At 36.4% G+C, this 26,158-nt stretch overlaps 2 protein-coding genes across 4 annotated transcripts; both read right to left on the bottom strand.

Moving 5' to 3' along the window:
* Nucleotides 1-2,151: 2,151 nt before the first annotated feature.
* Nucleotides 2,152-14,624, bottom strand: ruvbl2 (RuvB-like AAA ATPase 2). The gene is made up of 15 exons (XM_056456940.1): nt 14,576-14,624; nt 13,854-13,908; nt 13,263-13,318; nt 13,021-13,162; nt 12,109-12,238; nt 9,148-9,214; nt 7,339-7,445; nt 6,916-7,009; nt 6,688-6,811; nt 6,442-6,536; nt 4,725-4,843; nt 4,453-4,572; nt 4,245-4,374; nt 4,028-4,142; nt 2,152-2,444 (listed from the first exon to the last, which is right to left on the bottom strand). Exons 1-15 carry the CDS (start codon nt 14,585-14,587, stop codon nt 2,419-2,421), a joined length of 1,392 nt encoding a protein of 463 aa, XP_056312915.1. The 5' UTR covers nt 14,588-14,624; the 3' UTR covers nt 2,152-2,418.
* A 1,507-nt stretch (nt 14,625-16,131) lies between these two features.
* On the bottom strand, nt 16,132-23,776 carry ftr83 (finTRIM family, member 83). 3 transcript variants are annotated; one of them, XM_056457936.1, is made up of 8 exons: nt 23,118-23,776; nt 22,435-22,530; nt 21,740-21,973; nt 21,447-21,606; nt 21,150-21,221; nt 19,338-19,403; nt 18,037-18,122; nt 16,992-17,081 (listed from the first exon to the last, which is right to left on the bottom strand). In XM_056457936.1, exons 1-7 carry the CDS (start codon nt 23,691-23,693, stop codon nt 18,064-18,066), a joined length of 1,263 nt encoding a protein of 420 aa, XP_056313911.1. In that variant the 5' UTR covers nt 23,694-23,776; the 3' UTR covers nt 16,992-17,081; nt 18,037-18,063. The 3 variants fall into 3 exon arrangements, with proteins under 3 accessions (XP_056313909.1, XP_056313911.1, XP_056313910.1); XM_056457935.1 differs by having other exon boundaries at nt 16,993-17,081; nt 18,033-18,122; nt 23,118-23,773; XM_056457934.1 differs by lacking the exon at nt 18,037-18,122 and having other exon boundaries at nt 16,132-17,081; nt 23,118-23,774.
* Nucleotides 23,777-26,158: the final 2,382 nt, after the last annotated feature.

The raw sequence follows: 26,158 nt of genomic DNA, 5'->3' as shown, positions 1-26,158 counted from the left end.
CATGCGACGTACGGAAACGTTGCTTTGTAACCTCAGACATGATGACGACTGCATGAGGCCGTTCTGCTAAGATTACCCCAAAGAAACGCTCCACTGTCCCTCTATATCCATATACTCATTGCACGTAATGAATTGGCTTGTCCTCTGCTTGCTTAGCAAAGACCGCACATCATCTTTTGGGTTTCTAAATCTCGCTCTGGTTTTGTTAAGTACATACAATCCTTGTAAACTATTATAGCACGTGTGGACACTGGTAAAATATTGACAAACATCATAGAGTTCTCAAACAAGTCAGAAAAAAAATGGAGAAACTTTCTGATACACTGATACTCTGGTGAAGGAAAGGAAATATATAGAGATGTCCACGCCACTGCCAGGTTACCGAGTAAAAAACACAATATTGATTAAATAGTGCCACCTAGCCTTAGGTGATGGTCATTATTTTTGCACAGATTAATAAATATTAAAGGGATAGTTCACCCAAAAATGAAAATTCTGTCATTTACTCAACCTCCATTAGTTCAAATGCATAATTTCGAGATATTTGGAAAATGTTTTGGAATTTTTGACTTCTGTAGTTTTTCTTCTATGGAAGTCAACGCTTACCAGTTTCCATTATTCAAGATAATGCCCATTGTTCAGCAGAAAAATGAACTCAAATGTTTGGAACCACTTGAGGGCAAGTCAATTTTCAATTTTTGGACACATTTTTAGGAATGGAAAAACTTGACCCTGCATAACAGTGTAAGCATGTTTTGTTTTGATTCTTAAAGCACTAAAATATGGTAAAAGTAAAAAATCTTTAATAAAAAAACTATTAACAACCCAGCTAACTCATTTATTTTCCCTCTGCTTAGTCCCTTTATTCATCTGGGGTCGCCACAGCGGAATGATCCAACTTATCCAGCATGTTTTACACAGCAGATGCCCTTCCAGCTGCAAACCAGTACTGGGAAACCGATACACACTCACATTCACACACATACACTACGGCCAATTTAGTTTATCCAATTCACTTATAGCGCATGTCTTTGGACTGTGGGGAAAACTTGAGCACCCAGAGGAAACCCACGCCAACACGGGGAGAACACCAGCTAATGAGGTATATGCACATGGACATTTAATTTCAGTTGGCCAGCCCCAGGGCTTCCAGTTAATTGTCATCCCATACAAAAAAAACAGCAATCTTCACTACCTGGCTGAGACATGATATAAAGTGGGTATCAGACAAAACAAAAAGCACTGCATTAAGTTCTATTTTTCTGCACCATGTCTTTAAAATATAGAAATTAATTTTACACTAGTATTTTCAGTGGAGATTCTGCTCTCGCCTGCTGCTAATGATGGCACCCGAGTTTAAATGGTCTTTCGTCTCTTTTTACGCTTTAACAACCAAATGCCAAATCAAGTCTATTTAACTAATTATTTTTGAATTACATTACAACATCAATGCTGTTAAAGGAACCTTATGAGATTGAAAATAGTCACATTAAGCTTTCACTAGAAGTTCAACACTGGCTGAAAAACACTAGTTGTGCATACAGCCCATACTAATTCAATATTATTTATAAATCCAAAAAATTACTCATTACTGAAATTGTATATTAATAATAAAACATAACTCATAACTAGGGCCAGACAGAATCAGCGGACATTTTTTTATATTTCTGCGGAGAATGTTATTAAAAATCTGCGGATTTCTGCAGAATTATTTTGGCATTCTCATAACTAAAACCTTAATATGTGAAATAAAAAATTATATCTTTTTAACTTTTATTTAATGTTTATTTGGTAAACAAAGCAAGTCTCTCATATATCTACTAAATGACAGAAAATATTACTGTACAAACTGCATTGTACATAAATCAGATGAACATTTTTATATTAGTCAATAATATTACTGGAATTAATTAAAAAACTGAATAAATATAGATTTACACACATTTACTCGAGTAAATAAACCGAATTAATGATGGGCTAAAAATCTGCAGAATTCTGCGCGTGCAGATTCCATGTGGGCCTACTCATAACTCTTCCTACATTAACATTAGGTTTGATTCATGACTATTGCCGAAGTTGCTTTTTTATTATTTCATTTTAACAACCAGTGGCTTCAGGGTCATCAGAATGACTATTAAGAGTCTCATCATGTTCATGGTCAAATAGCTTTTTTATTTCATCCTTTAAGTTGCCATGTTATACAGCCAAACAAGAAGAAATTATTTTTATACATTGCAAAACATATAAAATCTAGCAATACCAATAGCAAAAAAAAAAAAAGACTTGAAGAGGAGGATTTGAGTGCATTAACACTCAATTGCCTGAACACTTGAAAGGTGGCTCAGCAATGGGAGCGGTCATAAGAGAAAGGCCTTCACAGGAGCAATAACTGGACATGCTTCTTCACAGCTCCACTCGTTATGAGGTGTCCATCTGAGAGGTTTCTGAATGATGGAGAGAATGGCTAAGTGAACTCAATGAAGACATTTTAAGGCAGTTTTATAGCCTAATTTTTAGGTGTTATTAATTGTGCTTTAGTAAGAAGCATAGAGCACAGCTGTTATATGTGTGTGTGTGTGTGTATATATATATATATATATATATATACACACACACACACATGTGTGTGTGTGTTATTAATCATTAATCATGACATTTTAAAGGTATGTTACTCCATGATTTCAACAGATTAAACTAATAACATACTCATCCATATTCATGTACATAACTGAGTACACCCCATTTTGAAAATGAGTATTTTTATCCATTTCTCAGTGAATATAGGCAATGTATTTTGGTGCATTTAAACAAAAGATTTATTAAACAAACATATTTAGAAATTGAAAGATAATACAATTAAATTCAAGCAAAAAAAATTACAACCTACAAAATTTCAACTGAATTTTACATTTTTTTCCTTCTCTTGATTTTTCCTTTTTTTAATTAGTATTTATTAGTTTTCTATAACATTTAAATTTAGGTGTACTAATTTTTGGACCATTATTGTAAGTTATTTTGTTAGATAAGCTTTAGATTTTGCTTCAGTACTGACTAATCTATTGTATATGCACAAATATAATATTGTATAGCTTCCTATTTAATATCAATTTAAGATAGATTTGTGAGGGGTGTACTTATACATGCTTAGCACTGTACATGTGTCAAGTTCATGATGTTTTGGCGCCATCTTGCGACTGAATTTTAATAGCCTAATAATAAGTAGGATAGCCTAATGTAGATTTCATCCAATATTTTTTTTCCTTTGGCAAGCTTTACATTTAAAGCTCAGATTAATATTTCACGTATAATTGTTTTATTTTGTGGGTATTAGCTCTGCAATAAGCTGAATAATTTACAATCTTGCACAACATTACTGTTATTCTGTCCGAACAACTATCTGGATATACATTATCTCTTACAACCAACATTTCATTTACATTTATGAAGCTTATATGGAAGAACTGCCAAAGTTAATTATAGAAACCACTTTTACCTGTACACACACAAACCACTACCCTGACAACATTTGTAAACTGCTTTTTAATTTATTACAAATAAATTAAATTTCCTGTCATATATTACACATGCGCACTTCATTACACTAATGCAGTTCATGGTGTTTACACGCCTTATAACATCAATCTAGTTACATGAATAGGTTTATGCTTAAGACAATTATTATGATCTTATGTCAATAAAGAAAAACAAGTTAACATATTTGATTGTTGATCACACATGTGGTTTGCTTATTGCGTATAATCGGGTTAAGAACATAAATGTAAATTCTCACTACGAGTTTGAGACTCCACAAATAAAAACAGATCCAAAAGAAAGTAAGCTCAGAAGTAGAATGCCATAATCACCACAAACAGTATACAGACAGTATACAAACACTCCTGGAGAAATTATTAACCAATCAAATTGTAATACTTTTTGTACAACTGCAAAATAGCACTTATTGTAAAGATGGCTCTTTGCTGTAAGATCTCCAAGAATGAAGGTTATGTAAAGCAGAGAAGAACCTTACGTGTTTCATTGAAGAGGAAGGAGTCCTGGTACTCTTTCATGTACTGTGAGGATCTGGCCTCATCCAGGAAGAGAGAATAGACCCTTTTAATGTCCTCCACTTGGACTTCTGTGCCCTGTGAGAAATGTACGATCACAATCAGAACAAAAAATGCTTTGTTCAGTATTATCTTTTTGCAGCACTAACTATAATGTGCATGTGTGTGTGTTGACATTACCCTGCGTTTACGGCACACCAGGCCTGCAGTACTGATGAGCTGGATGGCGTAACGGAGTGAAGTCTCCTGTCCGATACGTGTTAAAACTGTATGTGCCTCTTCACTGAGCTCAACATCTTCCTCTTCACAACTAAAACACAAATGTATTGCAAGAAATAAGGCAAAACTCGAAATTCACATTAAATATGAAACATGAACGCTCTCTCACCGAATCTTTAGGATCTGTCGGGTCTCTTTCTCTGTGTAAGGAGTAGTAGCGATGATCAGCAGACGGTCCAGCATGTCTATGGGAATACCATGAGGACTCTGGTAGTTGGTGCCTCTAATTCTGTTAAAATGAAATGACAGTGGGTAAGGAGAAATGACCCACTCTATTATCATCATCATCATCTACTACATTATTATTGACTACTAAATACTACTATATGACCCATATTATTATCAGCTGGCATTTGTTGGAGATGTGTTTGTGTGTTGTACCGAGTGATGCCTCTGTTGGTAGCCATGATGAGTACAGGTGAAAGATCACTCTCTAGGGCTCGGTTCAGGAATGAAAAGCATTCTATGTCCAGCATGTGGACCTCATCTATGAAGAGAACCTAAAAGCATAAAAATGCTCAACAAAGGCAGTTCTAAAGCAGCCATAAATTATATATGTATTGAATAATGCTGCCTCTAACTCATTTCAAAAACAAAATGCACATAAACTACCCACATGAACCCTTTCTTGTCAGTTAAATGAAATAAAAAGCTTTTTCCTTGATTAATGTTTAAATTCTTGTGTCATTACAGCATTAGTAAAGCTTTATTTTTATGTTTTGAATAAAAATTTTCAATAGAACAACAGTGGTACTGGTATCTCGCAACAAGTACAGCGGTTTTTGTTAGACAATCAAATGTATACAAATGCTTTAAAGCAAAAGGGAAAAAAAAATTAAAGGAAATTATATACCAAATTTAAAAAGACAAAGAAAATTTCCTCAAAGTTGCAGAGGGAGGGTCAAATGCGCCAGAACACCTCAGATCTTTGTAAATCGTAGGTTAATTTTTTCAGTGGTAAAAGTGTGGTTACTTAGCCACATATTGACTGAAGTTATCTGAACAGTTTACCATAATAATAGTAGGGCTGCACAATATTGGAAAAATCTATAAAAAAAAAAATCAATATTTTTTTACAATTTCACTAGACTATTAGGAAAGAATTCGAAATTTTAGATTGATTGGGATGATTCTGTAGGGGAGTGCATGCATAAAATATAAGAAACAAGTATAGAGTCTAACTGTATTCAGGTATACAGTAATTGAATAACCAATGGTAAAATAATGCTGAAAATTAAATATATAATATATAAAAAAATAACACAGAGTCACAGGGCTCAAAAAACACTTGAGAAAAGATAAATAATAATCCAGACTCAACATTGCGTATACTCGGGATCTCACTATTGCTAATGCTCACGTTGCGATATCGATGCTAAAACGATATTTTGTGCAACCCTAAATAATAGTATGCAGTTTTGGGCCAAATATATACAAAATTTCAATACACTATCTTTATCATGACCAAGACAGTTCCACTGTACAATTTAGGAGGTATACCTTTGGGGAAGTAAAGTTTTGTTAATCTATCAAAAATATGTATTGTTTTTAATTCATGTGGTTGTCTTGTTGAATGCTCTTATTATGTGATTGATGTATGGTTGTATTTATGTTACCAGTGTTAAAGACAAATTTCCTTTCAGTGCCAAGCAGAACAAATAATAAAGTTAAAACAAACAAACAAAATTATTTATATTCAGTGAACAGACAAAACTTCAAAATATTTAAAAGGCATGTACATGTACAAGAAATTGCTTGGATGTGTTTTTTTATTTGAATATATTATTTTACTCATATGGTTGACATTTTATTTTCACAAATATTATTTGAAACTCTAAATCAGCATTTTTGTAAATGTAATTATGAGGACTTAAAAATTTGATGTAATTTATTTGATCATAGATTTAGATTTTATGAATTCAATAAATAATAAAGCAAAGAAAGACTTTTTGCTCTTTTATACATTCATTTTAAAAAAAATAAAAAATAATGCATTAAAAACAGATTTTGCTAAAAATAAAAAGCCAACTCTCTTTCTGTTGGCTGTTTGTTTGCCATTGAACACTTTGAATCACCTTACTAGTCTGGGTCTACTTACCCCAGGTATAATTTCAGCTTTGCCTTCCTCTCTCCATTCTGACACTTTAGCATTGATCTGCTCCCGAACCTCTGACTTAATCTCTCCTGTGTCTCCTGCAGAACAGACCATCAAACAATACAGCGCGTACTCAAACATCTATGCACAGATTTCATTCTGAAACACCACTCAAAGATTAGTTTCTCTATGCATGTCATTATCTAGTCTGTATGGCAGTACAAATAAACTGACAAGAGCATGACAAACCTGAAAACAAGGCCAAGAATCCCTGAGTACGGCTGTTGATGACGTCAATTTCGTGAAGAGAGACGGTGTGAACAACCTCCTTCCGCTTCTGAAGTTCTCCCTCGGGACACTGCACAAACTGTGTCTGTAATGAACAGCAAACACAGTACACATATATAAAAAACACACTCAGGGAACTGTTGGCATTGATTGATGGATTCATTTCACAGATGAAGACAGAATGTGTACCTGAGCTCCCATGGCATCGTAATCTCTTGCTCGAGTAAATGACCGTCCCAGCTTGCTAATCTTCCCTGTGGCTTTATCAATAGTAATCACATCTCTGCAGAAAATGAAATATGACATTATGAGGTCATTATTTAACAATTTAAGCACATGAAAAGCTAAAATAATGAGGTTTGGCACAGACCTCAAAAGTTCAGTTTATTCATATAATAAATGAAAATAATATTATACAAGTCTTTCAAAAGTAAACACATTGTTCAGAGCATAGATAATCATTTATCAACATGGCAAAAAATAATACCTACTGTATCATCATCATTTTCAAATGATCGCTATAATTAATAACGATGTTATTTTGCAGCCCAGTCTGGTGAATTTGTTATACATAGAAAATGACCACACATTTCAGCTTTAAAATCCACCTACCCGGCTTGTACTCTCTCTTTACTGAGGCTCTCGATCATCTTGGTCCCCAGGTCATAAATAGTTTCCATCTCTGTTGTCTTCAGAGTGAGTTTACCAACTTTTGCACCCTTAACACAATCACAGAAAAGAGAGAAACTGATTCACATCCGACAGAGTTCACTTAGGGACATCCCAAGCTTCAATGTAAACTCAACTTATAAAAGTGGCTGAAACTCATTTCTCACTTTCATAGTAATATAAAATTTCATTTCCCACTGAAGGATGATAAACATCTTTAATAATGCTTCCTAGCCAAACAAATGAATTGATTTAGGGGGTGTTCTAGAAAGTGTGTTGCCTGATAAAATCTCTTATTTGTCAGGGAATGTTTTTTATCTGGATTTTATCAGATAAAATAAACCTTTATTCTGATCTATGGAGAATATACATATGCCGATATTCAATAACTCACTATATTGTGATAATGAACATAAGTAATATTGATATCTTGGGCACAAAATACAGTGACTAACATTTAGAGTGCCTTTTAGGAATATTCAGATTGTTGTGTTAACAGTTGTTGTTCATCACAGCACCAAATGATTGAAGACTAAATAGGGCAATTTATTTTCAAATATTAACATCGTCACATGAACATTCCGTGACCATTTATAAATCTTTTGTTCGTAACTCTGTACAGTAACGCTCCATTTGTTAACATCAGTTAGTTTAATTAAACCCAACTTAGTGACAACTGCAAAAGCATTTAGGTGAGGCTTAGATGAAGTTAATGCATAATAAAAAAAATGAATCAGTGAACGCATGTATAAGCGCTGACTGACGGACGTGCTTCGTATGATAAACTGATTCCAGTCAGATCAGCTTCTGTACACGCCATTAAAAGAGGAGCTAAAATGCAGGACACTTTGGGATTCGGGTGTGTTTAAACAGACAAATACACTTAATAATATGTAAACATGTCAGTCCTGCATGTTTGATTTAAAACTTATTTTAAACTAATTTCTCTTAAATGAGTACAAACAGTTACTAAAGTAATGGAATTTTTTTTACAGATCTGTGCATTCTTACAGTGACACCTCTTATCAAACAAAACAAAATGGGAGATTCATTTGCAGCTCTTCACTTGTTTGATAACAGAGGTGTCACTTAAAATGGCCTGTACAGAAGCTGATCTGGAATCAGTTTATCATAAGGAGCGTGTCCGTCAGTTAGCGCTTATACATGCATTCACTGACTCGGAGGTTGCATAGGAAGGGCGATGATCGACGCACAGCTTTAATGGAAAGAAAGTGAATGCAGACATTTTTATACTAATTTCATCGTGCTTTAAAGATTACAAATTTGGGAGAAATTTGGGGAAATTCTTAATGATAGCGTGATAGCGAGATGGAATGGTAAAATCCGAGAGAATCCCAGCAAAACTAGGAGGATTGACATGTTTTGTGAGGGAACACAAAACATCTTTGCGAGGAAACGCAAAAACTTAAATATATTTTCCTATCACTCAGTTTTTTTTATTCCACCCATTTTCCCCCACCATCACGTCCCTTCAGGGTCGCTGTACATACGGCTATTTCTAGGCTACTAACGAGACTTTTACAACTTAATTAGTTTAAAACATTTACTTTGAACATGTACACACATAATAAAGCAATACACTAAGACGTTTTTTGAATAATATACCTGTTAAAGTAATCCTTTAAGCATTATCATGATAATACCGAATACAGTAATAAAAGCTTCAGCAATTAATCAGCAGACAAAACTAATCCTAGCAGAAGCCTAATAGAAAAAGAAGAGAAGACTCACCGTTCCTGTAGCAGGTCTGTCAATCTGAATCTCTACCACCTCTCCTTCAATGATTTCTGTCTCCTCTCTGCCAGAGCACAAACACAGAACATAAGTCATCATGCTACTGTTACTGCACTATTAAACTAACCGCATCCCAGAACAATCAAAATAACTATGAATCCATAATATCCAATGAAACACAATCCAAAATAAATGTTGATTCATCACACCCTTTGATAATGATAATTATATCTCACATAAAACAGCAAATGAGTCATTTATATTTTTCAAATCCTTAATCTGCAAACCTTTTAATTAAAGGTGGGCATAGATATTTTTTTTATCTAGAATAATCTCACTGTAAACTTGGAATTAATCTAGAATAAAATGGCTCATTTGAATTCTGCCGAAGGATAGAATATGCTATATAGAATAGGATAGATATTCAGAATATGTGTGCTACCTAAATCATGACTAAAAGTCAGTCTTTGAGAACCGGTTTCTCAAGTCAAGTGGCGCATTAGACCAGGGGCTCATCTCCGGTTTCCAAAATGCATCACAAACTGCTTGAGAAACTGTTGTACCATGACAATGAAAATAAATTATGCTCAATAAGATGTACTTGTGTTTACTAACTCTTTATTCAGGCAAACATGAATTTTGAACTGTAGGCCTACGAAACAGTGATTTTTGATTAACTTAATCCAACTAAAGTCATAACTGAACTAAACAGAAATGGAATTAAGAGTTTGCATATATTAGTGGCATTATTTAAGTAAACACCGCTATCAAAGTATTACCGTCATGTAGGACTTCTCGCCATATTTTCCGACAAGATTCACACATGCGGCTGTCAGTAAGGGACCTCACACACACAGGAAGTTTTTTCTTTCCATTTGGCGTGCATTATTAAATTCCATAACACTCTCACCAGTCCTTAATCCTTATTTGCGTCTAATACCCCAGTTTGTCACAGGGGCATGAATGAAATGTTCATGAGTGATAGTGAAACTGCAGTTAAAGTCACCCAAAATTACAGGAAACTCTTACATGAAAGCACTTCACGTAAACGCCTTAATTATATCATTGTCTATTAAGGCAAATAACTAGATTACAGATGTCCATGTGTAGTCAGTAGTGTCTTTGAAGTAAGTGAAAGATCCAGAAGGGCATCCTGCTGATTTGATTCAGAAGGGCACTATTTTGTCAGACGGCTCACCGGTCAGGTATACACCCGCGCAAAAATATCAAGGTGAAAGTCATCATAGCTTGCATAAACTAGACACAGCTCCCAACCCAACTTTGAGAATAGATTAACGGCGATATATATATATATATATTTTTTTTTTAATCGCCTGATAAGAGTCTCGTATTAACGCTTATAACGACCCACTACTACTTTTATTCCTCAACTGAAGATGTCCACCCACTTTTCACAGCTCAAAATGTCAAAGTAACAACAAGCATATGAGGCTTGTCTTTGATTTAAAGAGCCCATATTATAGATGAAATAGGGTCATATTTAGGTTGTAAGGGTCTCCAACAACAGTCTAATATGCATGCAAGGTCAAACAACACTTTGATGGTCTTATAATATGCATTTATTTTTACCTAGTTATCCCAGCGACTCCCATATGAATCGTTCAGCGATTCATTTGTACCCAAACCCCTCCTCAGCGCGAAGCTAATCTGCGCTGATTGGACCGATGACAGCCTGCTGCGATTGGTCGACGACACTGACAGGCTTCAGGGCGAGACAGAGTGAAATGCCCAGCAGATTATCAACAATATAAAAGTAGTCACAGTGTACACACGCTTCATAGTGGATTTTGGCTGCCAGTGGGTGAATGTAAATACAGACGATGGACTAGAAAATACTGACGACTAACTATTTTATCAAGCAAAAAGTTATACACACGCACACACAGGGCCGGCGCGTCCAGAATAGAGACGGCGCGGCGGCGACACCTCCCTCCCCCTCCGCGTCCTCAGTTACATCCGCGATTACAACCCTAAGATTTCAACCGCGACACCCCCTAAAGTCCTCACTTTACAAACGGGTCCCTTTGATCACCCTTTGCGTAGAGCTTTACCCTATTCAGAGACACGCACACACACACACATCAACCTCCTAAGAGGAGACACTCACACAAACGACCGTCCTCAGAGGAGCCACACACACACACATTACACACACACACATAGCTGACTATCCATAAACAAAGCGGCCACGTCGCGTTTTCAACGTAGCTTTACACGCGATATGAGAATATAAAGAGTTAACCTGATACAGCACACGCGGTTACAAGTAACAAAACACAACTAAATGCATAATTTGCAAGCTAGAGTAAACGAGGCAACAATTTTAATCGCACGTACTCACACTGGTGAAATGGGGGAAGAAACTGATTCATGATCCACTGATGCTTGTTCTGACAGTCTATACTGATCCTTCCTTTAACAAACTGAAGAAGTCTTCTTCGAAAGCAGGTAGTTTCCAGTGGCTCTCGATCTGCTCAAGGCTAGGCTATATGCTAAGGTTTCATCTTTGGGTGAACTGTCAATACTCTCCATCTGCACAGCGTGACTTCATTCTACTGGTGTCTGTGTGTGTCTCTGTGTGTGTGTGTGTCTCTGTGTGTGTGTGTGAGTGACTTTTTTCTGTTAGTGGGCGGAGCCGCAGGTTTCAAATCTCCCGGGCTTGCGCGTGCAACTACTTGTGTTTCGTAGCTGCGTCATCGCGAAACACCTAATAACTCGTTATCAAGACGACTCGTTTGAAGCACTATGAGTCGACTCTTTTATAGATGAATCAATAGTTTTAAACACTGTACACTTACAGATTTAAGCCTTAGCTGGATATTTCACTTCACTTAGAGCTGTGTGACACACTACATGGAAGGGCATTTTCAAAAACCCATAATATGGGCTCTTTAAGATTTGACAATAATGTTTATTAGTTCATTCAGGCTCACTCACTTTATTCGGACTCCTATGGCTTTGCGGAAGGCTTGGCTCAAAGCCTCAGTCTTGCTCATCTCCAGAGAGAAAATCTCACTCCCAGCCAGAGCAGTGAAAGGTGTGTCAGGACCAAGCGACTGGGCAATACCTGGACATTAAACACAGCTCACAATTATGAACAAGTATTGCACTTTATAATATAATATAATATAATATAATATAATATAATATAATATAATATAATATAATATAATATAATATAATATATGTGTGTGCATACATTGATAAACAGATATATCTAATTTTTGTGAAATAAAATGATATAAACCATAATAATAATAATAACATAATATTCCATAATTTTAGCATAAAAACACAAACCTTATATAAATAAATAACAATTTTTTGCATTAAAAACTAATTAAATAGGAAACATTCTAACGTACGGTGATAACAAATAAAGCTTTATTATGCTTTCATTGCTCTGATGCTTAAAAAGTCCTTTGTGTACCTGACCCAATTATACATAACATTTAAGAAATAATTTATTATATACACTACTACAGTGATTTAAAAAAAAAGTGCAAATGCTGTGTGAAGGGGGTCGCACACCATGCATTTTAGAATTCAAAACATAGGTTTCTGTCAGGGTACACACACCAGCGCCCAAGTCAGCGGCTGTCCGTGGTGCCCAGCCACGACTCATGACACTGTTCATATTTCTGCCGCGCCACAGAGCGCCATCTGAATACTTTCATTAAAACTTAACATGCAAATGTGCACGTCTGGTGTGCGATACTTTCAACTGTCATGTGCGCATCCGGTGTGCGACTCGCTTGACTGTGGTCAGCTCAGTTTACCGAACTTTGTAAATGAGTTCTATAATTTAAATGGAATTAATCCATGACAATTACTATGAAAATAACTCACCCATAGCAATAGCTGTCTTGCCCGTCCCAGGTTGGCCAGCAATAAGGACTGCGCGACCAGCAATCTGACCATCTTTGATCATTTCAAGAATCAGCCCGGCTGCCCTTCGAGATGCCAGCTGGCCCACCATCCCCTGAGACACCTGGTGAAGGAGAATCGTTTGTCATTTAGAATGTTTTATCATAAATACACTGTGATTAACATTTAAGCCACTGATAAATCAATTAGAGTCTTAGGATTACCTGTCGTGGCTCCAGAGCATCATCCAACCCAAGGCCACGAATGTGAGAGTGAGCGCCTGTGGGAAAAGCCAAGATGTGTGTCACCTCAGGAACTTTACTTGTTTTTGAAGATCCATTTAGTTTATTCATTAATTTTCCTCCGACTTAGTCCCTGTATTCATCATGGGTCACCACAGCGGAATGAACCGCCAACTGATCCAGCATGTGTTTTACACAGCGGATGCCCTTCCAGCTGCAACTCAGTACTGGGAAACATCCATACGCACTCATTCACACACATACACTATGGTTATATTTAGTTTATTCAATTCACCTACACCACATGACATGTCTTAGGACTGTGGGGGAAACCGGAGAACCCGGAGGAAACCCACGCCAACACGGGGAGAACATGCAAACTCCACACAGAAATGCCAACTGACTCAGCCAGAACTCGATCCTGCAACCTTCTTGCTGTGAGGAGACAGTGCTAACCACTGAGCCACAATGTTGCCCCCATTTAGTATACATCAAATAAAATATCTTCTGATTGCATAATTGCTATTATGTATTTATCCATTTATTTTAGGATAACTTTAGGTAATTTCTTACCAATTCTCTCAATGCGAGTGATGTCCCTCACCTCCGGAACCTTTGTGGTTGCCACCTACATTAGTGAATAAACAGGTAAATACAATATACGTTTAAAAATTATATATAAAGACATATTTTGATGGTTTTTGTCTATGTGTGCGTTATTTATGTGTAATTTGACCGCTCAATAGCCGTTAAGCGCTTGCGTTGCCATAGTGACACGTTCAACACAGCCGAAGAAATAGCTGAAAGGCAACATTAGCAATGTAACTTAGCACAAGTAAATAAAACGCAAGATGCACACATTTAATTTTAACACAGTAATACGTGACACATGCTCTAATAAAGCGATGTACGTAATGTTATATGAATTACATATTACAAAAAAACGTTGACATGAAAGGTGAACATCTAACGTTATAAGCTTCAGGTTTACGTGTTAACGTTTGATTTTCTGTGAGGATTCCAGAAGACCGAATGTCTCGATAAAAGCAACTTTCACAAATGTGCACATCAAAATACCAAACTTCAGATTACTGAATTATTGTTGTAATACATTAACGCACATGTGCTAAAAGCGAGCTCGCTCATATATGCAACGTATTTATTGTCATTAACAAAACATTTCAACGGCATACATACAGCACATAGTAGTGGTTATACATATGTGTTACGCGTATAACCTGAGTCGGTAGCAAACTGGTCAAAAACGCAAAAATAAAACGTTATTTATAAAATACCTGCGCTGCCATGTTTTCTCGCGAAAGGCGGTTGTATCTGAATGGGTGCGCATTGGAAATCCGTCCGGGTGGAACACATGACCTTCTACATGGGTTCTGGATTCTTCGTTCATGTATCATACACAAAGTCCCTTTATTCTTTGTTCACCGTCATACATAAGAAAAACAATATTGAATTATGTATTATGTTTCTATATAGATCAATGGTTAGTTCTTCGAATTCAGAATGTTTAAAAGTGTGACCAACACAACCATAATAAATCCTTCAGTAATGTTTTCTCACGTATACCACTCTGCGACATAACAACAGTAAGAAAACGTAAAGAATTTGAATTTGTATTGGCTTTAATGGTCCGTGTGGATCTTTATTAATTTATAAAAAAAATTATTGATTTAAAATTTTCCACCACAAAACAGGGAACAATCAACATCGCAGGGATGTTTACTATTACAATAAATAAAATAAATTAAAAACTAAAATCTTAAAAAAAACTAATAATAAATAAAATAGATAACAAATGCAACAAGGAGAAAGGAGCAGTACAAATGACATACATCAAAGGAAAAAAAACTTATAATATTAAATATTTAGAAAATTAAGCATAGAGTTTCGGTTATTTCTTTTGGTTTCTGAAGTATTTGAAGCTTTGAGTCACTTTCCCTACCACAAAAAGAAAACACCTAAAAGAGGGCCTGCATTTTTTTTTTTTTACAACAATGAATATGATATTTACCCATTAGTAAAATAAAGTTCACAACATCGGAGAAATTTGTACATTTGTTAACGAACGTATCTTGTAGAACAATAGGGGGGGCTGAAATCATATTTAATAAAAGCCATGTATAAATGTCAAACCTGAATTTAGAAGTAAATTCACAAGATAAAAATAAGTGATCGAGTGTTTCTGGCAGATTTGATGTGGATCTTTATTAGTAATTGGTTATCCATGCTAATCCCAAAACAACTGAAAATTTGTACAGGGTTTAATGGTTCATTTATAGTTTGTTTGATTGAAATCATACTAAGTTGATAAAATATAACGTTTAAAACATCTGTAATGGTTTATTTATGGTTTAATTAGCAGCTATTATTTCACAACTCCTTTCTAGAACAAACTGCTTTTACCCAATCCATCCCATTTTCTAATATCAAAATGAAAGATTATGCAATTAGTCTAAAATTCATTTTGTTTGAACTTCAGATGTCAGGGTAAAATCTGAAGCACTGGAACAACAGAAACAAATCTTATTTGTAAGTTGTAAATAATCCAGTTTTCCCAGTAATGGGTGGGCATGCTGGAAGGGCATCCGCTGCGTAAAAAATATGCTGGATAGGTTGGCGGTTCATTCCGCTGTGGTGACCCCAGATTAATAAAGAGACTAAGCCGAAAAGAAAATGAATGAACGAGTGAAATAATGCGGGAAGCAATGACAGCAACCAGCAGAGGCCACTATTGTCAAATGTCTAAGGTTGTTAGTTTGATCTCTATGTTGGAAGCATCTGTGCATTACAAGTTAGATTTCCCCAATTTGTCAAAGAAATGATTGAACAACAATCTCAAAGAACACTTTATTATTATCATTAATGGTAACAAAATGACCCACATCAATCAAACATATTACATAACCTGTAAAAATGCATTTTTCTGAGCCAGATTAAACTTCATAATAATCAACCAGAACAATCACACAGATGGACACAAGGCAGAACATATAATAGATTTAAAAACAATAATATAACTCATCTATAACATTCTTCACAGTTTATTTAAAAAAAATCAACGTAATTTTTAGATGTTTTGCGCTTTAAAAAAATACTCAATATAAACATGTTAGCTATTTGATATGCCATAGATGATGACTACCAGTTTTACTACACTCCAATCATCTTCACAAGAATCAGGCTCTCATAAAATAGAGAATAAAAAACACAAACTCATTTAAAAGGAAATAATGCCCTCATATCCCATTTTAACCATCTACAGCTGACAAATAGTAACAGCAGACTCGTACCACACCCAAAAACCAGGATACACCTGCTCACTGAAAGAGGCTTTAAACTGATGAATCAGTGACATAGACTCAGACACGGTGTAGAAAGAAAGAGTGCCTCCTGCACAGTCCAGAAAGACCCCGATACGGGAAGAATACGGTGCTTTAATCTCAAGCTGGTCTTTGTTGTGTCGGGCTGAGTAGCTGGAGTCGGAGCAGAAGAGGCTCCAGGACTTGCGGTTGTAGCCGATGCGAGCAGAGTCTCCATAACCGGTCCTCTTGATGCCTTTATAGGTGACACCGACGGAGGCTCCCTCACCGCTCCACTCCACCTCCCAGTAATACGCACCTCCTGAAAGAGACTCCTTGCACAAAACCTGAGGCAGGCAGTCAAATCTCTGGTTGCTTTCGCTGTAAGATTGAGGATCTTTCTTTAATGCTGCTTTCCTGTTGCTTCGGGAGATGTAGATCTGTCTGTAAGCCGTGTCGGGGTCCAGAGTAAGCTGGCAGGCATCTTTAAAATAAACAAGATAGATGGTGAATGATCCGGATTGGTGAAGTAATTGAAGACAAATGGAAGTTTTTTGAAGACACCCCTTCTCACAATGAATTTCTGCCCACTTTGCATGAAAATATCTGTATGTACATGGAGTAATTTGGTGCTTAAAACATAAATTTAAACTAATTTAATTTATGAGACACTGGATTAAATAGATGCCGTGAAGGATTTTGTATGTATCAATCAATGTGCATGGGTCAAGTGCAAAAGACCACAGGTTTTACTAGGTGATTATTGACTGCAATATGTGAGTTAAAGAGATAGTTCAGTCAAATATGACAATTTACTCTCCATTTACTCACCTTCAGCTACTTCCAAACCTTTATCAGTTTCATTTCTTCTTTTGAACACAAACCCCCCACAAAGGAAAATACTATTAAAGTCAATGGCTAATGGTTTCTAACATTCTTCAAAGTACATTTGTTTGTGTTCAACAGAGGAAATAAACTTTACAGCTTTATTGTGGCTTAAATAAAAGAGCATGGCATTAGTGATACCAAGATTGTGGGTTTGATCCCCAGTAAAAGCCAGAACTGATAAAATGTGTATCTTCAATGCAATGTGAGTTGCTTTGAATAAACGTCCCTGCTAAATGTAAGAATGTTAAAAAATTCAGTAAACGGGTTTGAAACAAGTGAGTAAATGATCACAGAATGTTCATTTTAGAGTGAACTGATCCTTTAATAGCCATTTAAAACATTTTAGAAGTGTCTACTTTATTAAGAGAACCCCAAAATGACAAGATGGACATCATGTGGTTTACTTTAAGCTATCCTAGGCTAGGATTTCTTATCTAGGAGCAGTTTTGCAAATTATAGCTTTCAAATATGAATATGTCAAAGCAAATATGATCTTAGATCAGTATTTTGTGATATTGAGGTACAACAAGGATGTGTATAAAATCACCTGCCTAGTGGTCGAGTCTGCATATTGGCTCTCAGAGCTGGTTGGACATTTGGTGGTGGTGTCTGCCAGAGGTGCGTGAACGTCTCTGATCTAGAGGGCCGAGAGTGTCGATAAACATTTAAGACACCCTGTATATTCATTTCTATAATATTAAACAGCTTAAGTTTTCAGAAGTATTAGAATGAAGTATTAGTCTTCAAACTTTACTGCATTTATTCATGCTTTTGCTTACCAAAGATAAATTAACTTACAGATTACAGTAAAATCAACAATACTATGAAATATAATGAACTGATTTTTCAGTTGAACACATTCATTCATTCATTTTCTTTTCTTTCCTTTATTAATCAGGGGTCACCACAGTGGAATGAACCACCAACTTATCCAGCACATGTTTTACGCAGTGGAAGTACTTCCAGCCGCAACCAATCACTGGGAAACATCCATATTCACACACATACACTACGGACAATTTAGCCTACCCAATTCACCTGTACCGCATGTCTTTGGACTGTGGGGGAGAACATGCAAACTCCACACAGAAACGCCAACTGAGCCAGCCGCGGCTTGAACCAGCGACCTTCTTGCTGTAAGGCGATCATGCTACCCACTGCGCCACCATTGGACACATTTAAAGGTTAATTTATCTTGTGATGGCAAAGCATAATGTCAGTCTTCAGTATCAGAAACGACACTGATTACAAAATTATTTCCTTTCAATATCATAATTATATGAAATTATATAATTATAATGACAGTAATGGTAATTATCATTATTAAGAAAACATTTTGTGAAAACCTCATTAATAAATAATTTGAATAAAAAAATAAATAAAATAAAATCACTGCTTCATGAAAGTTCAATTCTTTTTAAAAATCCTCCTTTTTGTACAGAGGGATTATTCTTCTTCTGAATTACTACAGCTGACTTTTCTTAGAAAAGAAGACGACTACATTTCTAATAGTTTGACTGATGGCAGTTATCGTGAATCACCCATACACCCACTCACTAAGCAGTCTACGCCTGTTCTTGCACTGTGTTTGGACACAAACTCAGTATGTAAGGAATGATGTTCGACTACTCCCACTAGACATTTAACAGGACGAAAGACAGCCTGTTTTCCTAGCACTTCATGCAAACTATCCCAACATATTAAAATGATTTGATTAATCAGGGGTAGAAGAAGTGAGCATTCTGCTGAGCTTGAACTTTATATCCTGTGTGTGTGTATTCTTTCTACAACAACGCCCTCTGTTCATGGGCATACACGTAAAAAGGAAATTCTTGTATGAAAATAAACTTACACTGAAGGAACTCGTCCCTGGTCCGGGGAGCGCTGCTGAGGCTCTTGTACATGTCAACATCATCAGCTAGAGACACAATAAAGAGAGCTTTAAGCAAACTTCTAATCACTCAATTAGTCTGATATTTAATTGCAAACAGATTGAGTTACTAACAAAAAAGAAGGAGTTGTAGGTACTTTTTAAATGGCACTGAAGATACTTTCAATGTTCATAGCATGCACTGCACTACAATATTGCTATGTGTACACCCTTTTTGACTGTGTACTTGTCTATCTGTGCCTAGTGTGCGTTTTTCTTAACGCATTTATTGTCTTTTATGTATTTATTGCCTTTTACGGATTACTGTCAACATTGCTAATTGTATATTGTTTTGTTTTTTGGAGTATCTTGTTGTATTTTGCACTGTTGTTGTATTGTGCACTGTCTGGAGCCAGCACCTAAGCTTTACACTGATCATAGTAAGGTGTTGCTGATGATGTGACGACAAAAGTGATTAGATTTGATTTGTTAAATACAGTGAGAAGTGCAAAAACAAAGGTTTGGGTACATTTTTTTAAAGAAACTATCACAACAAAGATCCATTAAATTGTTTGAAGTCACAGTAAAGCCTTTTAGATTGTAATTAAATACTTATGTTTCAACAAATTCTGTTCTTTTAAACATTTAATTTATATTGAATTACTGTCATGGTCACCAGCGATCCAGCCCGTGCAGATCACTGGTATACACACAGATTGCTAACGGACTACAAATCATGCAAAACAAACACACACACGCACACAAATACACCAGTTCCTGATCCCATTTGATTACACTCACACAGCTGAAGCTGCTCAAAGACTGATTAGCTGGACTATTTATACAGCACAAACACACAGACTTGGCTGAGTCTTGTTTTTACAGTTTTGTGACATTACGATGCGTTTTCCTTGCCTTACTTTGTCATGTTTTTCACCCTCGCCTTGTTTGTTTGTTTATGTTGTCTGCCTCCTGCCTCTACTGACCTATCGCCTGTGTTTTAGACTATGACTCTGGATTTTCCTGCATACATCTGTTTGCCCCTGTGTTGACCATTGCTTGCCAGACTATTCTGCTGAACAAAACCTACATTTGGATCCGCGCACTGTTGTCAGTGTCTGCTTCACACTTTTAAAATTGATAATAATAGGAAGTTATTTCTTGAGCAGTATATTAGAAGGATCAATAAATAATGATGCTGAAATTTCAGCTTTGAAATTAAATTAATAAAGTACATTTAATTTTAAGGTTTATTACACTTTATTTTGATGGTCCATTTGAGCATTAGTACTGTCTGCTTAATATCTGTTGATACTGCTCCTTCAACAGACATTTAACTGACTATAAGAAATTTTGCAAGTACATGTCAACTTACACTAACCCTAACCCCAAGCTAACAGTCTATTTATAATCTAATGAGAATTAGTTGGCATGTAGATGCAGTGGAGCTTAAATTCAACAAACGGACCATCAAAATAAAGTGTGACTAATTTTAAATTCTAATATTTCAAAAGATTTATTGCTTTATTCTTTATTTTTGAACGTCAGTGTACATGCAACTGAAAGCCAAATTAAAACATCCATTATGTATGTGTGTGTGCATTTCAGAGAGGAGAGCGTCTAATAAATATGTATTTTTAATGTGATGCTGGTCTTAAGATTGCTAAGCAACAGGCAACCCATTTCTTGGAGCGCGACACTAGCTTTTGACAAATGCCATTCCAAAATTCCAGCTATTCTGCACAAAGCAAACAGCGGGACAGCTAAAGTTTCTCATTATTTTCATTAACTTACCCTTCATACTCTTCTTGCGTTCCTCATTTTTCTTCTTGCGTTCCTCCAGCTGGCAGAAAGGCATTTTGTTCACTGGTAGAGAAGCGAGAGTTATAAAGAAGGCCGGTTTAATTTTTAAGAATCTCACCATAATGAATAAGAGAATATGTGATTTGTTTAATCATTCTCAAAAAAAAAAAAAAATTAAAAGTATTTAAAATAGACATAGCACAATGTTCAAAATAAAGCAAGAGTGTCTCTGAATACTACATTGGATTCCATGTTGGATCAAAATAATGCTTTACAACTAGACCATACCTGTCTTTGCCACTTTGACCAGCTCTTCATTGCTGAACTCATTTAGATGCTGCTTCATCTCAGAAACAGCCTTGGTAACAGGGCCGAAGGAGTAGTAAGGGTTCACAGTCACAGACGGCAGCTCCTCAGCATCAGTCTGGGCTATCAGCATATGATAACTCTGAAAAAACAAACAGAACAGGTTTCAATTTCCTCTCTATGTGGAAAGAGAGAATAGTTTGCATAGTATTTAATTTCATGTCAAACTGCACATTGTGCTTATGCTCAGTGATTATGTATTTTGTGTCAGTCACCTGGATGAAGTGGATGTGGTCCTCGGTGCGAGAGAGTTGCGTCAGTTCACCGTCTCTCCTCTTCAAGTCTGCAATTTCTTGCCCCAGACGCTCCATGTGGCCCTCAGCATTGTTTAGTGCAGCCTTTTTATTGGTGGAGATGAGTTTGGTCATTTCCTGCTGCATTCTTTCAATGGAACGAAGCATGTCGCCAAACATCTTTTCACTTTCCTGCAAGGCCCGTTGAGCTGAATTCTGGAGGAACAAATTCAAAAGGTTTCCACAAATATTGAAAATTCATAATCCTTTATAACATACACAAACACACACGTCTGTTTATAAAGCATACCTGCTTCATTCTGAGTAAGAATTGGTCTTCCACTATAGAAACCAATAAAAATGCCTGCAAATACTGCTGATAGTTTTTTATTTTTACTTTATGTGCTTACTTTGGTACAATTTTGTACTAATTCCCACTATTAATTACTGATTACCTTTTGTATTATTAAAATATTGTCTGTTTATTAGTATTCAGAAACTATCATTTAAATCTACATCCCTAATCCAATACCTAAACCCAACTAATAGCTTACAAACTATTAATAATCAGCAGATTAGTACTTTATTGAGCTAAAAGTCTTAATTATTAGTTTGTTATTAGCGTGAATTGTACCTTAAAATAAAGTGTGACCCCCTACTTTTATTGTTTTACAAACCTTAAGAGAATCCACAGCCTGTTTTAACTCTTCCATTTGCTTGACTCGATCATGGATTTTCTCCTGGATCTCAGCTTGGGTGGCGCCCAGCCGTTGCTAAGAACATTTAAAAACAACAAATTCAAGACAATGAGGTGTACAGACAAAGGAATGTCACAAATACAGAATCCTTCAACACCACAGCCACTTCCAAATCACTATTCAGTCACTTCTGGATACATTATGTAAATTCCTGTGTACTTCATATGCAACATGTTCATCATTCTTAAGCGTATTAATTCATTTCTTTATTACCTATAAAATAAAATCTGCTTTTACAATGAATCCCAGCTTTGTCTATAACTAACTGTGCAAATTTATTTTTACTGTTAATAATAAACCCATTTCTAAAGCACGCCTCATTTCCTTGTCTTCTGTTTGGGTGGAGATCCCTCACTGCACATGTTTGTTTAAGGGGGGTGTTGGCAATTCTTACACTCAATCTAGCATATCCAGACATACTGTTTTTAGCATGAATAGGTGCAGTATTTCATACAGCTAGTGAAAGGTCTTTCATACTGTTACATTCATTGCTATTTATCGCCATTTAATCTGTTGCCATAACAGATTGACCAGCATAAAATTTCTAAAGGTAAAAATATGATTGCAAATGCACTTTGGTATAGCTCGTGACATGATCTTACCTGCATTTCCGCCCTTTCCTGTTCAGCGGACACCATGTCATGACCCTTGTGCTCCTTCACGGTACACAAAACGCAGATACACATCTGGTCCGTTCGGCAATAAAGCTCCAGACCTTTCTGGTGCTGAGGGCAGATCTGACGATCCAAGTGTCCGATTTCATCCACCAGCTTGTGACGTTTGAAGGTGGACGATTCATAATGGGGCTTCAGGTGCTTCTCGCAGTAGGAGGCCAAACACATCAGGCAGGACTTGACAGCTTTGAGCTTCTTCCCGATGCAGATGTCACATCCCACGTCTTGGGGTCCCGCATAGTTGTAGTCGGGGGACGGAGGTGCTGGTGGGAAGCCATCTGAGTTTCTCAGTGTTGAAGATGAACGTGAGGATTGAAGGCGGCGTGGGCTGGGCCTCTTGTTGTAGGTGACCCTGCACTGGGGACACACATATTGTCCAGTCTGGTCTGCATGATCCCAGTAGGTCTTGATGCAGAGGGAGCAGAAAATGTGACCGCAAGGGATGGAAACAGGGTCCCTGAAGTCTTCCTTGCAGAGGTAACAGAGGTCCTGGTCATACGACATGGTTAAATCCCCAAAGACCTCAAAAGAGGAAATGTACGTTCGTGTGCGAGACAGGAAAAGTGAGTCAGGAGTGCCACAACAGCGAGTTATAAAGAGTAAACAGGGAGGGAGTCTAAACTGGTTATGCAGAAACCAGTAGATGAATGGGGGAGTGGCTGAGGCACAGGTGAGGAGAGCAATTGAGAGAAAGAAGAAACATGTATTGCCAAATGTCAATGGACATGATGACAGTGAAGAAGACAAGCATGGAGGAAATGTATGATCTCAGGGCATAAAATTGTTTTGAGAGTTGAAGGATTCTACACTTGTTAAAATAAAGGTGGGGTGTTGCCGCAATTCTATTGAAGAAACAATGGGTCTCTTGAAGAATCTTTTGTTGAATGGTTCTTAAAAGTACTAGTCTTAGTCTTAGTGTGTAAAACAACTGAATAATCTACAGAAACTTTTTCACTATAAAGAAGCTTGTGCGCTGTAGAAAGATTTAATGAATGTTAAAGGTTCTTCGTGGAACTACAGATGCTAATCTCAAAGTATGCCTAAGCTTTTATTTCGTCATCAGAAGAGTATGCATATACTGTAATCACGCCACCTGATTTTAGCTATGCATGTGCAAACTTTGGATGTGTGCTTTGAATTTTTTTGCATTACTTTGTATGTTCACAAGGTCAACACTGAACTACTAGGTTCTGTAGAAAACACTCTTTCCTCTCTATATGCACCAGATACTTTCCTACAAACACTCTGTTACAAGAACTGAATAATAATAATAATAATAATAATAATAATAATAATAATAATAATAACAATAATGATAATGTTAATAAAAACTGCTAATAGACCATTAAAAAAACTGCTAAACTAACTAATTTGTAAGTCGCTTTCAATAAAAGCATCTCCTAAATGAATGTATTTTGTTCTTTCACAGAATGTGCAACAGAAACAACAACAATAATAATAATAATAATAATAATAATAATAATAATAATAATAATAAAAACATTTCTGTTACTTTTAACATCTGGGTAGAAAAGTGCACACACTGAACAAGGTTGGATTTTTCAGGTGTGACGTTGAAAGAGATTGCCATTGTACCCCAACATCATGGGGACATTGCATTTTAGGTGGAAATGAAAATTGGGTTGATGTCAGTACCCAATGTCAGACCGACGTCAGTGTCCAATGGCGGACAGTCCTTAGATTTTGGTCACTTTCCAACTCTAAAAACAACCAAATATCAACGTCTAATGATGGTACAGCTGGATGTTGTGTGGATGTTACCCCTATGATGTCTATCAGACGTTGGATTTTGGTTGCCATACCTGATAAATAAACATCTGTATTTGACATCAATATGATGTTGGTTTAAGATGTTGGCTCGACGTTAGATTTGTCACTTTCCAACACAACCTAAAATTAACCAAATATCATTTGACGTCATTATTGGACATCAAAATAACATTGCCCTTGGACGCTGACTAGTCATTGAATTTTGGTCACCACCATCATCACGACCTACATCTAACCTGATATTAATGTCTTAATATTAGGTTATATTATAGTTTCACTTGGTTGTGATTTTATTTTGAAGATAGGCCACGTGGTGGTGCAGTAGGTAGTGCTGTCACCTCATAGCAAGAAGGTCACTGGTTCGAGCCTCGGCTGGGTCAGTTCGCATTTCTGTGTGGAGTTTGCATGATCTCCCCACATTCGCGTGGGTGAATGGATGTTTCCCAGTGATGGGTTGCAGCTGGAAGGGCATCCGCTGCGTAAAAAAACGTGCTGGATAAGTTGGTGGTTCATTCCGCTGTAGCCACCCCAAATAAATAAAGGGACAAACGGAAAGAAAATGAATGAATGAATTTTGAAGAGAAAAAGCACTCTTGCATCATATATAAGCTCATTTTACTTGCACATGCATTTCTGTTATCCTTAATAAAGCTTGTCTTGTGACTACTGCGTCTGTTGGCAAGCTATGATCTCATCTGTGGAGCATTTATGAGTAGTTTTAGGGGCTGGCAGACACCTCAACATTAGGTATAGCACTCCACTGCGGAGGAGTGCTATGATGGATGAGCGCTTCGAGACCAAGTATATAGTGACCTTTGGCACACGCCATCAAAGCTAGGAGGGTTATTTATTTGGAGGGAGGATAAGTGTACTTTGGGTTTTTTCCTCTCTCCTTGAAAGACTTTGAATGTAAGAAGAGTGTTTTATATTAAAAGCCCTTTAGCAACCAAACATATGAACAGTGTAATTAAGTTGGTGAGAGCAGGGATGGCTGTAGCATGAGGAGAGCTGAAACACTGTCAGTTTAACCACTTACTATATTCATAGTGTGAATTAACCATCAAAAATGACCACCATCCTCCTGAACTAAATTTCAAGGTAACTTACAATATAAAACTGTCGTTGCAAACCAATCGGATTAAAGATTGTTCATCCACTAAACCTGTATTCATCATGTT

The sequence above is a fragment of the Danio aesculapii genome, chromosome 5 (genome assembly GCF_903798145.1).
Source record: "Danio aesculapii chromosome 5, fDanAes4.1, whole genome shotgun sequence".
NCBI classification, from domain to species: domain Eukaryota; kingdom Metazoa; phylum Chordata; class Actinopteri; order Cypriniformes; family Danionidae; genus Danio; species Danio aesculapii.
Note: the sequence above shows the minus strand (reverse complement) of the source record. Positions and strands in the feature narration are given on the sequence as shown.

Excerpts from the sequence above, each read along its gene's own strand:
- ftr83 (XM_056457934.1), bottom strand. The coding sequence starts at position 23,693 with ATGTCGTATGACCAGGACCTCTGTTACCTCTGCAAGGAAGACTTCAGG. Across the intron at positions 21,974-22,434 it reads AGGCTGTGGATTCTCTTAAG|AATTCAGCTCAACGGGCCTT; the intron begins GTTTGTAAAACA and ends TTGTTCCTCCAG. Across the intron at positions 21,607-21,739 it reads ACCACATCCACTTCATCCAG|AGTTATCATATGCTGATAGC; the intron begins GTGACTGACACA and ends TTGTTTTTTCAG.
- ruvbl2 (XM_056456940.1), bottom strand. Across the intron at positions 12,239-13,020 it reads CAAGACAGCTATTGCTATGG|GTATTGCCCAGTCGCTTGGT; the intron begins GTGAGTTATTTT and ends TTTAATGTCCAG. Across the intron at positions 4,573-4,724 it reads ACCAACAGAGGCATCACTCG|AATTAGAGGCACCAACTACC; the intron begins GTACAACACACA and ends TCATTTTAACAG.